Here is a 16,879-nt window from a genome sequence, read left to right on the forward strand (position 1 = left end):
GCAATCTGGAAACGGTTAGGTATTTCCACTTAAATCAATGTGACTTTAGAGGTATTCACACATTATCGTACCTTCAGTGAGTGCACAATTTGTATTTACAAATAGTTGATCTGAAAACATGTACAGTTATTCATATGTAAAGTTCAATGAGTGTACAGATAGTGTACCTGCGTAGACAATAGTTATAGAATCAGAGAACTGCACACCGGGAAGGGACCCGAGGGTCATCAAGTCCAACCCCCTGCAATGCAGGAATCTCACCTAAAGCATCCACGACAGATGGCCAAATAAGTAAGCTGTACAAATCAATAAGTGTATACTCTTTCACACCAGCACAAATGCTGAGACGGTTTGCCCCCGTGTTATGCGTCATGTGTGAACAAGTCTTTTGTGAGGGCAGGCTGCTATGGGGCAGACTAGCCGGTCTACAGCTATAAGCTGGGCTCTCTGGCACTCTGCAGTAAGGGACGAGTTTCTTAGAGTGGGATACGGGGCCCTTATTGTTTCCTGATAGGAACCTGATGGGCCAAAAAGCTACCACATGTCCTCCCGACTATTTGCAGCAGGGTGGTCAAGGTTGAGTTAGCAGCCCTCCTTGGCCTGCAAATTGCCCTGGTGGCATCTGAAGCATTTCCTGCAAGCTTAAATCCTGTTGATTTCACTAGAATGCTGATATGCACCTTAACCTGTATTGCTCTGTGTTGGATTCCTTAAATATCTGCAATAACTCTAAACGCTATGTTCAGAACAGTAACAGGAAGCAAACCCCCTGCTGATTTCTATTTCTTCTTTTCTGCCCCATTTGTGAGTTGTTGTCATGACTTGACAACTGAAACGTTTACAAAGCTGAAAGTGAAGCTTAGAATCCTGCAGAGGAGCTGATCTCTTGCAGAAAGTTGTCCAAACCTCAACCGTCACAAAACATGCCTCGTTTCTGTGATTATCCTGTATTTTGTTATCTCCTGGTTTATTGCTCGTTTGAGCTGAACACTAACCAGAAAGGGTGCAATTTAGATCAAAGGGACATTTAACAGATTTGCTTAATATCAGTATTTATATATAAAGACGGAAATCTCATTTTAAAAATACTTTTAAATTAACGTGAGGAGCTGGTAACAAATATTTCTAAAAGTTGTTTGAAAGCTCAGTTCAAAAACAATTATCCAGATGATCTAAAGTGCCTGGATTATTTACACCAAATACGGCATATCACACTCTATGAACTCAGCGGCAACTCAGCGCAGGGTAAAAAACCAACAACCAGTGTACATCTTTTAAAACTTTTGAGAGTGAGCCAAAGCAAACTGCATTTTCCTCCCACAAAGACTTAAAAACAAGCTACATATTATCCCTTATTACACCCCCCTACCTAATGCATTTTTTACCTGCTTCCAATCGGAAGGTAGTAGCATTTTTGTATCGGTTGCAGGGACCTTGCTATACGAATTGACCATCTGCAATTAATTCGCACTGTATAAATAGTTTTGAAGACTGAATAGTTTGCATTCCGAATGGAACAGTCTATTTTTAGCTCTTGGAGCTGGCTTGTTTTGTGTTCTCTGTAGAGGCAGGGCACATTCTTTTTTTCTTCTTCATCTTCTTTTAAAGTGCTTTTTTGTTGGTGCTTAATTAACTCAAAAGAAATCATAATCAGAGAAGACAACAGGAAGAGAAATCCAAGTAATCTTAAAATTTCTGCGAGAAGCTGAAGATGGCTGAAACGCGAGGAAAAAGTCTCCAGAGAGGAGAGAAAAGTTTTTGCAAAGTTGTTTTTCCTACCCGTTTGCGCATTATATAAGTGCATGTTTCTCTTGTACCTATTGATTACAGAGAAGGCTGGCTTGTAAGAGGTGCGGCAGAACTCTGGATAAGAGAATCTTGAATACAGCAAGGGCTATTCAAGAGAGAATTATATCTGGAAAACTTTGCGATAACAATGCGGGGTTAGAAACAGAGGCAAGGCATATGCAAATATTTGACAGCATTACTTTTCCTTCAAATTACTTTGTGAGGATTTAAGCGTTGTTTATCTTCCACACAGGGGGAGCCAGCCCCCACCCACAAATGGTACACTGCCTGTTATTTATTTCTCAAGAGAACCCCATCTTTGACATGTGCTGAAGTGACAACTGTCAAACACTTAAAATGACCCCGTGCAAACAAAAACAAAGAAACAAAACCCTTTGCCTAAAAACAAAAGGTCATTGTTTGGCCATTATATTACTGTGTAGTTTATTATAAGGTGTATAAAAAGCAACCTGTGTGTGTGTGTGTGTGTGTGTGTGTGTGTGTGTGTAATATGCTATCAATTTAAGTTTGGATATACAAATTGCAGGCCTCTGGACTTTGCTGTAAATTTTGCTCTCTCGTGAAATCTCCATTTTGCCTCGCAGGCTCCTCTCCTTACGTCTTACATTTGTGGTATCATCTTACTTATGTCTCTATTATTATTATTTTCAGATTCTCTAGGTATATCCAGGAAGTATAATATCATCACACAAATGCAATTTTCATTCCACTTCTTATGCTTGCAGTTTTATAGGAAATACATCCTTAATTAGCAGATACTAATGGCTTGATTTTGTTTTGGCCAATTCTTGGGATCTCCTCAGTATTCGAACAGTCTAATAATCATCCCTGGGAAAATGGGTGGGTATCCCCTCATCTTTGCAAGCCCAGGATCGTTTCACATAGGCCTTTCATGAGCATTGCTTAAAAGCTGTACCAGTAAAGTCTTTGTATGTTAAACCCTGACCCAAGAGTCCTCCAACCTACCCCAGACGCTTGGAGAAAGTAACAAATGCATTATCCCCATTTGTTGTGACCACTCAGACATGTTACTGGACTAGAGAAAGGAGTAACACTAGCAGACAGCTAGCTCCAACGTTTATCTGATGAAAATGGGGACATCCTATTCCATAACAACAACAAAAGCAACATTTATACCTCGCCCATCTGACTGGGTTGCCCCAGCCACTCTGGTTGGCTTCCAGCATATATAAAAACATAATTAAACATTAAAAAAACTTCCCTATACAGGGCTGCCTTCAGATGCCTTCCATGGGTTGTATAGTTATTTATCTCCTTGGCTTGGGGGTCACATAACTCCATACCCTTCAGCATTTCTCCAATGAAAATAAGGGTGTCCTAAGGAAAAGAGGGACATTCAGGTATCAAATCAGAAACCGGGATGGCTTCTGTAAATCCGGGACTGTCCCTGGAAAATAGGGAGAATTTGAGGGTCTGTACTAGTTGGCTGGCATTAGAACTCAGATGCTAACGTTTGTGGTTCTTTGTGGTCTGAATTTTTGTCAGTTGCACAGAAATCCTATTTGCGAATCAGTTCCGACATGCAGAGAGTTGAAGGGCATAGTTGGGAGACAAGCATCTGTGTGGACTGAAGTAATGGAAACAGATGGTCCAGCTAAAGCACAAGGTAAGCATTGTCAGGAGAGGCAAGTTATGAAGGGATTAGAAAGTCCAGACCTGTCCAGCCAGCTCAGCAGTGGCCGAATGTGCTTTTATGTTAATGCATCAGGATTGGGTTGGTTGAAAGTTCATAATAAGCTTTGGACTGGAGTAGCTAACAGATTAAACAAAAATAATATTGATATTGAAGGGCAAATTTAAAAGGATGTTAGATCTAACTAGTTAGCGGACTGGAACGTTTTGTGTGTGTGTGCGCGCGCGTGTGTGCTGCTTGCCAAGTGAATCACATACAACATGCTTTGTGCTTCTTTTTCATAAAGTCTTTGTGGAATTTATATATTTTCACTGGCTATTTTCAGCCAGCTCCTTAAAGTAAATAAATAACAAACCGTGGGATTTTAAAGTTGGTAGAAATCACAGCACCTCTGCCACCCATTTCTAGTTCCTTGCTTTTTTGATGTGTGTGTGTGTGTGTGTGTGTGTGTGTGTGTGTGTGTGTCCGTTACTGGGAAAAGCGAATTTCGTTCTCAGTGAAATAGAGTAACGAACAGGATGGATCAAGAGACCTAGGCTGTGCCCATATGGTGGTGGTGGGATTATCTCTCTCACAAGAGGTAGCTCAGGTCTGTTCTTTCTGTGCACACATTGGTGCAAGGGTGTCTACAGATGAGCGGCTTAAATCTTCTGCCTTTGATTCCTAAACGGTTCCCTGCCCTCATTTGTGAGAGGTCCTTGATAGGGTGTATATGTTTGGTGTGTGCATGTCCCAAACCCTCAGTAGGCACTTTCCATTGCTGTGTTTTTCAAACTGGGCATGCACACAGGAAAAACAAAATCCCAGGAAGTGTGCAAGAGCAAACCTGGTCAGCTTGTTTCAGAACGGGGAAAATAAACAGTTGGGAATTTGGAGGCGAGGGGATATATACAAAAGAATTATTTACAACATCTCTTTTTTTACAATGAACGCGGATGAAACCTGCAAAACTTGTTAGGGCAGAGGGGAAAGGGGGGACAAAAAACGTGTGTGTGTGTTTTTAGAGACAATGGGCAGCTGTACCTTTTCCAATCCATTTTGAATTCTCTAATGATGGGTGGCTTTCCTGGGGCTGTGGCCACTTCTCTAGAACCATGTTTGTGTGAAAGGACTTTCCCCCCAAATCAGCAGCCCATTAAAACCCAGGATTTGGTCTGTATGCAAGGCAAGGTTTGCTCCTTATCCCAGTGGCTTATTTATTGGCCATATTGTGAAGTACATGAGTTTGGGTCATTATTCACTAAATTTCCCTACTCATTTCAGTAAATGTCATCGATACTGACTGGGTCTGTCCCATGTACCACCTTTATTTTTTTTTTCTGTGTAAGGTTGTACTAGGTAAAGTACTTATGTGGCGGATTACTACAGTAATATGTTTTGTAAACTTCTTAAAGCTTAAGATCCCCTTATAACTCTACTTGGTTAACTTCCCCCTCCCCCAGCCCAGAGCTAACCACTTGCTCCATGGAGAGAAATACTTGCAAGCAGTTATATGTGTACAGCCTACTTTTGGCTGTAACTATTTCACCTAAGACAGATAACAGCTTGGTTTGCACACAAACCTATGGCAAACTATAGGTTAGTATGAAAAACCAAGTGTGCTGGTGCACATTCGGAAAATTGTGGCTGCTCTGCTCTTCCCCGTCCATCTCCTGCTGCATTTCTCAGTGTTAAGTCATGGTTTAGCCAGGACTTGGAGTTTGTCTTGCTCCAAACAAACCACAAGCTTTAACCCGAGGTTTGTTATTGGCTTAATGGACATGATTTATTTGGAGGACACAAACCATGAGTCTGGGTTCACAGTGGAAACCACTTTTTTGATAAATATGTTTTGCCAGCAGTGTAGTCTTACAACCTGAAGTGGACGGTCGTTCTTTGGAACCAATAGTGTGGTCCCAGGCAAATGGTGATTGGCTTTGCCCGTATCTATCCTCAGTAGATTTGGGCCATCTATCCCTGGCTTTGCTTGATAATTAGGGTTGCTCTTTGTTAATAACCAAGTCAACGCCATTGACTATTTACTACCCTATTTGGCTTAGGAAAAGCAACCGACTGCATTCAGAGAGACTTTTAGATCTTAACTTGCAACATGTATTGAATCTGACAAAAGGGGTTTTGTCACCAGTGTGACTCGATCTGCAACCTAGTAGGGACTATCGACCCGCCATGTTTTACCAACATTAAATATTCCTAGATACAGGGGAGTATTTTAAATAGCTAGGTTCAATGCTTTCCCATCAGCTGTTATAGAAGGTCAGTTTAGTACTTGAGAGTTTGTCCTTGTGAAAGCGACTCAGTTGAAACATTAGCCCATGTTCGCCCATGCTGTAATTTTTATAAGGATATAAGATCATGATTTATCTCCCCTGCACTTCCTCTACACTTGGGAAGCCAGATGAATTCTACATTTCAATTTTAACGGCAGACTCCAACCCTAAAATTACAGGAAAATATAGCTGTTCTTTGCTGTAGGCACAAAAACTGGGCCACAATTATTTAAAGGGAAGATGAGTTCAAAGTCAAATTCTTCAACATTTTTCCCTATTTCTGATATATTCGTGGATTTTGTTATACTCTTATTTTAAAAGGTACAATTTGCATGCATGTGTGTGGCATTTTTCCTCTGCTGTGGCTGTCTTGATAACCCCATTCTATATGTTTATGGTCTGTTGACCAAATAAATTGAAACTGAATGTGAATGTCATTTAAGTGACTGTCAAGCTTCACTGGTGTGTATCTACGAGTTTTTGAACATTCGCGAAATTAATCTTGGATCATTAGCATTCACGTGTGAATGCCGGCATTCTCCATATACTAACATCTAGTGCTGTATGTATTCTGTCAGATTCTGGCAAATACATACACTATCCTAAAAGAGATGAAGGAGTACTGTTCCTAAAATAACATTTTAGCATCAATTTTGCTAACTCCAGCACTAGACCTAGTGCCAGATCCTCATCCGGGATACATCAGTGTAACTCCCCCTTCCTATTTTATTTTGACAAAAGGCATTTCAGATGTAAAAATAGCTGCACTGTTTTCCTCCAGCTAATGCTCATCAATTTGCAGATCCGAGTTCTACTAGTTAGTGTGTCGGTTGTTATTGTTTTTAATCAAGTTAAAAAATTTGAGCTTTATTAGCGGACTTTGAGCCAATAAGGTTAAAAAGGCGTATGGAACTGCTATTATATAGGAGGCTAAAAGCACGATGGTAGCAAAGTTTCATTAGGAATGACTGCAGTGCAGTCATTTATTATTTGTCTCTGTTAGAGGCCAGGAGAAGTTATAAAAAAAACATGAGATAGTCCAGACAGGGATCTGAGCCAGGGTTTAGCCTCTCTTAACTATTGGGCTATAGGAGGGCCTGGCTTCTAAAAGAAGGGTCACCCATGCAAAAAGGAGCCACTTCCTTATGTCTTTTCTTGGAGGGGAGGGGGGTCAGAGAGGGGCCAAGAGATGTTGATGCTTGTACAGTGGTGCCTCGACTTACGAATTTAATCCATTCCGAAGGCACCTTCGTAGGTCGAAAAAATCGTAAGTCGAAAAGCGCCATTGGAAACGCGATTTCCCATAGGAATGCATTGGAAACGAAAAAATTCGTAGGTCAAAACAACCCCATCTAAAAATTCGTAAGTCGAAAAAACCCTATCTAAAACCGACGCGGTTTCCGTTCGGATGTCGAGAAATTCGTAAGCATGCGGCCATTTGCCCCATTCGGAAGTCGGAAAATTCGGTTGTCGAGTCGTTTGTCAGTCGAGGTACCACTGTATTAGAAAACAACCAAAACAACTCCTCCAATTGGTGATTAAAAACTGAAACAACAACAAACAGAAATAAACACACACACACACACACACACACACACAGAGAGAGAGAGAGAGAGAGAGAGAACCTGTTGCTTTCCTAGAGAACTACAACTCCCATCATTCCTGGCAACTGGCTCTGCTGGCTGAGGCTGATGGGAGTTGAAGTCTGTGCAACTGTTAACATGTCTTGACTATTAATTGACATGATTTACAGTGCAGGTCTAGACATGTTTACTTTAAAGTAAATCCCACCATGACCAATAGGGCTTTCTCCCTTGTGTATTTAGGATTGTAAGCTTTGCATGTTAACAAATATTTATCAGTGACCCTGCCATTTTGAAGAGGATTGGGGGGGGGGAGTATCTGCTAGTTTAAATATGTGTGATCATGCGGCTTTAAGAAACTACTGAAAACGTATTTTCCTTCCATGTAACAGTACAAACGTTGGTTCTGCGGAAAGCCAATGAGGAGTGTAGTAACAGAGGTTTGTGTTTTTAATACGTTTGCCCGGCTGCTGTGCAACCTCAGGGAACGAGCATAGAAGATTACGGGAATACTCAGAATTTTTATTCTGCACCTGGGGCAGGTGCACAGCTTGTCCTGACAATTTCAACACAAGGTTAATTCAAATCTGGCATGGAATTCAATGCCATCACATGCAAAGGCAATCACTTTCCTAACAATGACTCAGTTGTCAGTATATATTATGATATCTGTTTTGCCAAGTTTCCTTTTCTACAAAGCACATAATACTGTCCAAGCTTTGTCTACATTGGAGGAAATTTTGTTCAAGCTACTTGTCTGAATTTAAATATTTAGTGAGCTTTTGAGATTGCCCCATTGTAAAGCTGGGTGACAAAACTACTCCATTGGTGTGTTCCAATAATGTCACCTAACAGTCTATGTAGGGCACCCATATTTTTAAGAGCAAAAAAAGAGGACACATTTGCAGACTTTTTCTTTTAACTATGGATTGCTATGATGACTCCCATTTTACATAACCATGAAAGAGAGGACGTGTCCTAGAAAAAGAGGACATATGGCAACCCTATCAGGTGGCATTTGCTGATACCATAATAGATTATTCTTTTTTATGTTTCTGCCCATATATGAATCCGCAATTTTTCTGGTACTATTGAGAAGAAATGGGAAGAGGCTGGGTGCTTTGGATCTAGACATTTTATAAAAATGTGTTGATTGTGTCTTGGCTGTGCTACCATAAGTTGTTCAGGCCTCAACACGTGTTGGGCCACAAGTCTTCAAAATTTGCATGCTGGTGAATCATTTTAATTTATTTATTTTTACTACACATTTGTTTGGTGGTAGTGCTGCTGTCATGACCCACCTTAAATCTGGCCACCAGCTGAAGACCAACACACTGAAAGCTGCTCTCTACCGAGTCAAACCAATGGTCCATCTAGCTCAGTATTTTCTACACTGGCTGGCAGCAGCGTTCTAGGGTGTCAGGCAGGGGTCTGTCCCAATCTTGTCTGGAGATGGCAGGGATTGAACCTGAGACCTTCTGGATAGAAGGTAGATCCTGTCCCAATGAGCTATGTCCCGCCTTCTTCAAAGTTGTCTACCCAGTCAACTAAATTCTCACACAATCCACCTTTTCATGGACATTCATCTGTAATAAGTTTACTAAAGTCGAACAGCAAGCAGCTTATAAATACAGGCAATCAAATGCTTAGAAACAGAAGAAGGATTAATGAATTGTTGAATCTTGACTAAGATAAAAGAGACGGGCATGGATGCGGTAAAAATACAATGCAAGGCCAGCCAATCCTGGTGGCAACTCCAGAGAAGATGGCCCAAATGGGTGGCTTTTCTCCTTCTGCAAAATAGTCTAAAGAGGATTAAATATACCGTACTACGGTATATAGGAACATAAGTCTATGCATGATGCTCAGCATCTACAAGAAATTCAAAAACAGTTCTAAATACGGAAACTAGGGGGCAATGTGACAAACACATTGCTGAGTTGGGGCAGAACAGGGAATCGGCAAAGGCAAGAGAGAAATATTTTGAATAAATGATTTGAAAACAGGGATTACATCGATGGTATTGATAAGCATGCAGTTTACTACACAGATACAGCAAGAGGGCCTTCTCTGCAGTGGCACCCACTCTCTGGAATGCTCTCCTGAGAAATAAGACACACGCCAATCAACAGTGGTGCAATTCCAGCACACGTGGAAAACTTAATTATTTACCATGACGTTTCCTGACTGTTGATGGGTGAGCTGTTCCAGAATTTCAAGGATATTTTTTTATTCTCCGTCTGATTGTTTATTTTACTTCATTTGTGTGTGTGTGTGTGTGTGTGTATTATCGTACACCGCCTTCAGTGCCCAGGTAACAGGAAGTGTATAAATATTGTAATTGACAAACGTGAGAGAGGTATGCCTCTGGTGAGTGTGTTGCTGCCATCGCTGTGGCAACGTTGGCAGGAAATTTTTAAAAAAGCAAGTTACAGCTCAGGAAACTACCACTTTGCCTTCTTACTTCTGTTCCTCGGAGGTGGTGCTATGGCAGTGGTGGAACAGATGCATGGGCATGGTGGGAAGACCATTCTGAATAAGCATCGCCTGAACCTCAGTAGGGGAATAAATTCCATAAAGCGGGGGGGGGGGGACGGGGGACTTGTCCCTACATCCCTTTTGCAAACTGTTTTATTTCCTGAGAATGTTCACGAACCGTCTAGAACATCAGCAGTTTGGCCAGTGAGAAAATACAGCTCATTTTAAAAAGTGAAGCCAGACTTCTTACGGCTACTACAGTATCTAAGAAAATTTCAAAGACTGCAGCTCCCTGCCCCTAACTTTCCATTTCTGGTTTTGTTTTTGTTTTTGTTTTGTTTAAAAGGGCAAAACTATATTCCTGTAAACTTTCCAAATTCTTTGCTTTGCATTTATGCCTTATTTGTACCTCACTGAGTGAGGGCCATAAGAGGCTGCCTTCGACTTCACTTTTGCGATGTATAATTAATGACAAGATTAGTGTGTAAACTGTACATACACCGAATGTACCCTTTGTCCTGCGATAGTCATTAAGGATCATGGGGATAGGGGTGAAGGCCAGCAATTTTGAGGTTTGGTGTCAGCTGCTGCAGAGCTTAAGCAAGGAAATTATAGGACATCAACACCCCTGCCGATCACCAGTGTTCACATTGAGAGTCGTCTTAGCACAGAATCATATAATTGTAGAGTTGGGAAGCAGGTTAGGCAAGTGAGGAGACACTTGGCAAGATGTGGCAGTGAAAGTGACCCCTGGCTCAATGGCGAGGGCCAGTGGAGAAACACTGCTGCAGCATATTTGCTCTAAATGTTATTCCGTTTATGTTTGCGGGTACAAAACCTGATGCCCGAGGCACCTGGCTGAGACCAGGTGACTTAGGCCAATCAAAGAAACACTATACCTTCTGACCTCAATTAACTGAAATATTTCAACATTTAGATGCCCTGCCGCATATAGTAAAAATGTCAGGCATGGTCAACCTAGGTTGATCTTGGTTTCTGTTCTGTTTCTTTTCTTTTTTAAAAAAGAACTACAGTGGTACCTCTACTTACGAATTTAATGCGTTCCGAACACACATTTGTAAGTCGAAAAAATTTGTAAGTCGAATCCCATAGGAATGCATTGGGAGAAAAAATTCGTAAGTCGAAGCAACCCTATCTAAAAATTCGTAAGTAGAAAAAATCCTATCTAAACCGCATCCAAGATGGCGGACGGAGCTCCATTTGTAAGTAGAGTTATTTGTAAGTAGAGGTAGCACTGTACCGGTAGTAATATCCCTCTCCCCTAAATACAGATTATTTTTAATCCAATCTGACTTGGACAGGCTAGTGCTGCAACTGTATTAAAGATCAGAAAATACTAATTTTAACTTTTTTTAAAAAAAAAGTAGTTAAATGTCTTTTTTAATGTCCTTTTTAAAAAAAAAGACGTCTGGAAAGGTCTGCTGGCCAAGAATTAAAAATACTGTAGCCCCAAGGTGGCGGGCAACTTTTCCTTCCTTTCTAAAGTGGTATGAGCTGGAAACTCTCCATTCCCTCCATATCTGCAAGACTGGCCAGAATCTTATCCACAAGGACTTGGGTTGTTTTCGTTTTTGAAAGGAGACAGCGGGCAATATAAAACTTGAACAAAACTAATCCCCTTCCTTTGCACACGCAAGACTTCCAGTGTTTGCATTATCCAGTGGATAGGCAGGTCATGATGATATTGTTACCCTACAAAGGAGGGCTTTGATTTCGCTGGTTCTCCAAGCTGAAAGAAGAGCTTGTTGTTGTTGTTGTTGTTTTGCTTACTGCAAACTATATGTGTGTGAAGGGAGAGCATATATATAATGAAGAGTGGTGTGCGTGTTTATGTGTGATGGGTGATACGTGATTATTTAGCATTGTGTAGTTGGCTGGGCACAGCCACAAAATGACCGCTGTGGGGCTGCGTAGGCCAAACCAGTGTCACCTGGACCTGGAACCGATCAGGAAGAGCACACTGTTTCTCACACATTGTGGTGTTTTGAGGGGATATTTAGAGGCCTTTCACAGGTAACATAGAAGTTACTGGTGGACATACTGGCACTACATCAGCAACCCCTGCCTTAAAAACAACATAATTGTTGTTCAAAAGTCTCTTTCCCCAAGGCATTTTGTATGACATGATCCAGGTAACAGAAAGTTGCTGCTCTCTGTTGTGGTTATGGGTCCGGTTTTAGGTGCCTTATGTTTTAGGGTTGTTTTGCCAGCTTGAGGGCCTGTATGGGTTTGAAGGATAGAAAAGAACCCTTTAAATAAATATAAATAAAACCCTCCAAGGTAGGCTGGTATTACTATTTTCACGTTGCAGATCAGAAACTCTTTTTGACAAATCGGGTGCCTACTGAATACCACCTAATGATTTCACAGCTGAGGAGGGACTGGGAAGTTGGGAACTCTCCATTTATGGCTCACACTCTTAGCAATTACGTTTGAAGATCTTATATGCTGCTACCTCCATCTAATTATTTGGGAACTGGATAGGAAAGATGCAAAACACATTTTTGCAATAACTCAAAAATAGGTTTCAAGCGAAAGCTGCGAATTAAAGTGCACTTAGAAAAGTTGCCCACCTGTAGTGTAAAGGACTGTAGCCTTAGTTTGAAAAATAGGCTCATATTGTTAGACAGTTGCATTCAGTGCAGAGTTCTGTGTAAAAAAAAGGACCTGCTTGCATTAAACATACTGCACAAGTCCCTGGCATTAAATCAAGCCTTCACGACACCTTGCCTTGCAACTAGTCAGTTTAGCCTGCCCTGCTAACCTTCTGTTGAATATTAGATCACAACGTGGCAGTGGAATGAGTTTCCTTGCGCATCAAAGGAATTCATAGGCCAATAGATATCCTGGACAGTACTGCAGACATATTCATTTCAGCATTTATAGACAGTTTGTCCTTGCTAGCCTTCCTGAGGCAGCTCCACAGCCTATTAATTTTTTTGTTCAAATTACAGCTGATAGGAAGAAAATGTCACACCAGCAGCAGTCAAAAACAATGCAAAATGTTGCAATAAAACAGTAACATAAAGCGTTGCAAATGATAAATATTAGCTCAAAGCAGCTAACGACCAGAGGTTAAAAATAGGATGAGAATAGCAGGAGTTAAACACTCTGCCCTGCATCTTCCATGTGGCACGTCAAAATGCAATGCCAGCTTAATCAGCACGGAAAATCCAGGGGCAGAAATCTCCTGCATGAGGCAGAAGCATTTTTCCTTCCTCCAAACTGCGCCCAGTGCCTGACACGTGTCTTGCCTCATTTCTCCCTCCCTTGGCCCCTCGTTTCTCCTTCCTCATGCCGCCTACAGGTGCTACTACTGCTGCTGCTGCTAGTTCACCCCCACCGCCCCGCTTCTCTTCAGCCAATCTGACCCATGATCCCTAGGCATGACCAACAAGAACTTCCTCTCCCTTTTAATTACAGCTATTAATTTGCTTTAATTGCCCAGGAACCCCATCGTGGCTCAACGGCTCGCAGCATTTGATCAACACCCCACCCGCATATTAAATTATTGGAAGGCATTTTTGGTTGCGCGTTTGCAAAAGTTAAAGATGTGCCATTTCACCGGGTGCTTTCGCCTACCCCCGAAACCTTTTTTTTTGGGGGGGGGTGTTTAATCCTCTTTTGTACAAAGTTCACGTCGTGCTCAGGATCCTAATTCCGCAGAGAGAGGCGGCATTGATGAACAAAAAGGAAACTGAGGTTCCCTCCGCAAAAGAGAGAGAGCCAGAAGGAACTCCCCCCGCCCCGCGGGAAGCTAAATTTAAAACACACGCGCGCACTCACACAGCGCGCAACCCCTGGGCGTGTCAAGAAAGGAAGGAGTCGGCGATGCAACGAGGGCAGCCGCTGCCGCCGCCTGCCTCGGATCTGCCCGTCCTCTCCCTGTGGGTGTTTGAAGAGGGCGCCTCCAAGTCAGTTAACTCCTGACGTTTGGGGATCATGTGAATGGTTGAGTTCCCATGGTTCCGTGTGAGCTCGCCTTGCCCCACCCCATCTCTGCCTCTCTCGCGTTTCCCTTCCTCTGTCGAATTCAACAGTAAAATAACAACAACAACAATAATAGCAATGCTAATAATAATAAATGCAAGGGGAGAGAGGAGGGGAGATAAAATGGGGGAGGCAATAAAAAGAGGAGGAGGAGGAGGGAAGGAAGTAAATAAAAGCTCCTCATCAGGAGAGTTATTTTCGTTTACTGGGAGGAGATCCCGCTTGCTTTCCCCCTCTCGTTTCTCCTCCCTTCCCTTTGCTCCCCACGTTTGCAAGGGGAAGCCAAAGGGGATTCAGCAGTCTGGAAACCGAACGTGAAAAGCGGGGAGGAAAGAGAGCGTCGGGGAGGGAGAGAGAAAGAGAGCAGCGAAAGCGAGAGAGGGAGGAAAAGAAGAAGGGGGCCTTGGATCTCGGCAACCACCATTAAAGGGGAGAGGGGAGAGAGAGAGATCTATAATATTTCCCTCTCTCTCTCTCTCCCCGCAACCCAACCCAGGAAAGGAAAGCGGGGACTCGTTTGGCCAGCCAGCAGCCGAAGGGTTGGCTTTGACCCCCTTCGGGCGCTGCGCCCTTTTTTGGAGAGGGAGGCGGCGTGTGTGTGTGTGTTGCGCGCGCGCGCGCTGCAAAAGGAGAAGGCAGGAAGAAGAGCAAGCGAGGAAGGCGAAGGAAGAAGAAGAAAAAAGAAGAAGAAAAAGAAGCAGAGGGAGGGAAGGGACGGGACGGGAGGGGAAAGAAGAAGAAAAAAGAGGAGCGAGGAAGAGACAATTCTAGATTTTCTCCGTGCCCAGGATTTGGGGAGGTTTCTCTGCTTGGAAGCTGCTCTGCCGCCGCCGCCTTGGACCTGGAGGATTGGAGGATTATATATATATATATATAATATATATAGAAACAGAGACGTCTCTTAATATTCTCATTTCGCCCTCCCCCACCATTGGAGGTGGCGTGGAAGCTGGAAATATTTTTAAAGACCCAATTATTATTATTTTACTGCTGCAGGGGTTGGAAAAGGGGGGGGGGAGAGAAGGAAGAAGGAGGAGGCAGCTTTTTTAACCCGTGATCCTGCGGAGAATTTCTCTTCCCCCCCCGCGCCAGTGTGGTTTTTTCCCCCTTTTTTCTTTTTTCGTGACTGCCAATCTCCCTCCGTTTCCTACACCCCCGTCTTCTTCTATTCCTACCCCCCCCTTCCTTTTTCTCCGGATCTGCATTGCGAGAGGATCTGGTCGAGGTGTGGGGGAGAAAAGAGGTTGGAGGCCTTGAGCAGTAGCAAAGTCATCGCGCTCCCCCCCCCAAACCAACCCCTCCCCTCCTCTCCCCCCCCCCACCAACCCCGTAGTAGGCTCCGCACTCCGCTCCCTCCATGTCTTTAGGCAGCGGCAGCTGCGAGTAAAAGAATAAAAAAGGGGGGGAAGGAGAGAGGCTCCCCCCCCCCCGAGATACACACAGCCGCCTTCTCTCCAGCGAGACCCGGTTGCTTCCTGCCCCACTCCCTTTTCTTCTCTCTATCTCTCGGCTGCGGGTGCCCCCTCCTTTGCGCCCCCCAACCCCCGGCCTTTCCTCCCCCTTCCCTTCCCTTCCCCCCTTTCCATTCCGCCCCCCCCAAAGATGGGCTGCTTAGGGAACAGCAAGACTGAGGACCAGCGCAACGAGGAGAAGGCGCAGCGGGAGGCCAACAAGAAAATCGAGAAGCAGCTGCAGAAGGACAAGCAGGTCTACAGGGCCACGCACCGGCTCCTCTTGCTGGGTAAGGGCGGCAGGGAAGGAGGGCGTCTCTCTTTTGGGGGGGTGGGGGTTGAGGAGGCCAACCGGCGGGGCCCCCCCAGCCCTCCGCATACACGGGGGCGCGGGAGAGAGCGGAAAGGAAGCGCGGACGTCTTTCTCGAGGCCCGGGTCTCCCTGGGTAACGGGTGGCAATAACGGGGCCCAGCAGTGACTGGGCAGCAGGAGGGAGAGGTGGGGCCCTGCCTGCCAGGCCGCCTGCTCGCTTGCTTGCCTGCCTGCCTGCCTTCCCCGCGGGCTTCTCGGGGAAGCTCCCCCGGCTTGGCAGGGCCTGGGAGAAAGGGAAAAGGAAGCGGGTCTCCAGGGGTTGGCGGCGAGGGAAAAGGGGCCTGGGAGAAAGTAGGCCTCGGGCCCTCAGCCGCTGGCAGCTCGTACTGCAGCCACGCTTGTGGGGTGTGTGTGTGTCTTTTCAGCGGGGAGGGGTGTTGTTTTTGGCAGGGGGGGTGACAGCTCGGGGGAGGGGAGTTAGCTAGGCATTCGAAAGGGTCCGGATCCCTTCTGCTCCCAACACGTCCATTTCATACGTTTCGTGGACACGGTGTGTTCCTTGGTGAGCAAGGAAACCCCCTTGGGTGGATGACAACGCTGGTTGGCCCTTTTCCTCTAAACCTCCCCCCCAAACTGCTTGGCACCCCCCCCCAAAAGCGGATAAGTTGTAATTGGTAGCTCACCCTACTCCTAGGATTTACCTTATTACTATTATTATTATTATTATTAAGGTGACAGGTAGTTGGTTAACATACATCTGCTCTGGCCTTTTTAGACTGGCTTGCCCCCCAAACATGGCTAACTCCACCTCCTGTTTCTGCTCCCCTCCACCCTGTACTTAATAGGTAACTGCTGCATGGAGAAGAGGGCACAAACCACTGTTGAAAAGACACCCTGGTCTTTTCAAACTGTTACTGGTTGAGGCGGCTGTCAGTGGTGTTTTAGATAGAATGTCACTTTCATAGAATGTAATGTCGGGGCCTATACAGGTGGAGGGTTTTTTGGGGGGCTGCAGGCCACAGGATGCTCAGCACTTCAGTTAAGGTGGTCCCGGTCACTGTGTGTGGGCCCTTGGTGGGGGGACTGGAGTGGAAAATAGTAGCGGATGGGGGACAGGGAGTATGAAACAAATCCAGCCTCACCCTTTTCCCCATTTGGGAACGGTACACATGCACAAATCCTTACAGGAAGTGTGTGGAGGTGAGTGGGGCTTTGCAGTATTCTGTTGAGTTGGAGGTGGGGTGTATTCTGGATAAATGGGGTGGCGGTGGGCTTAAGGTGCTTCTCTGGGGACTTGGAAGGAAAGGGGGCTT

At 44.4% G+C, this 16,879-nt stretch overlaps 1 protein-coding gene across 4 annotated transcripts in view; it reads left to right on the forward strand.

Moving 5' to 3' along the window:
- The window catches only part of GNAS (GNAS complex locus), a 185,438-nt gene that overhangs the window by 65,530 nt on the left and 103,029 nt on the right, over positions 1-16,879 (forward strand). The window contains exon 1 of one of the 4 annotated variants that reach the window (XM_035123348.2): positions 13,643-15,543. The exons of 2 other annotated variants lie outside the window; for them this stretch is intronic. In XM_035123348.2, the coding sequence (XP_034979239.1) occupies positions 15,405-15,543 (139 nt within the window). In that variant the 5' untranslated portion in view covers positions 13,643-15,404. Of the gene's footprint in view, positions 1-13,642; positions 15,544-16,879 lie in introns of those variants that run through there. One more of the 4 variants, XM_035123349.2, reaches the window with a different exon arrangement.

The sequence above is a fragment of the Zootoca vivipara genome, chromosome 7 (genome assembly GCF_963506605.1).
Source record: "Zootoca vivipara chromosome 7, rZooViv1.1, whole genome shotgun sequence".
In the NCBI taxonomy this organism is placed as follows: domain Eukaryota; kingdom Metazoa; phylum Chordata; class Lepidosauria; order Squamata; family Lacertidae; genus Zootoca; species Zootoca vivipara.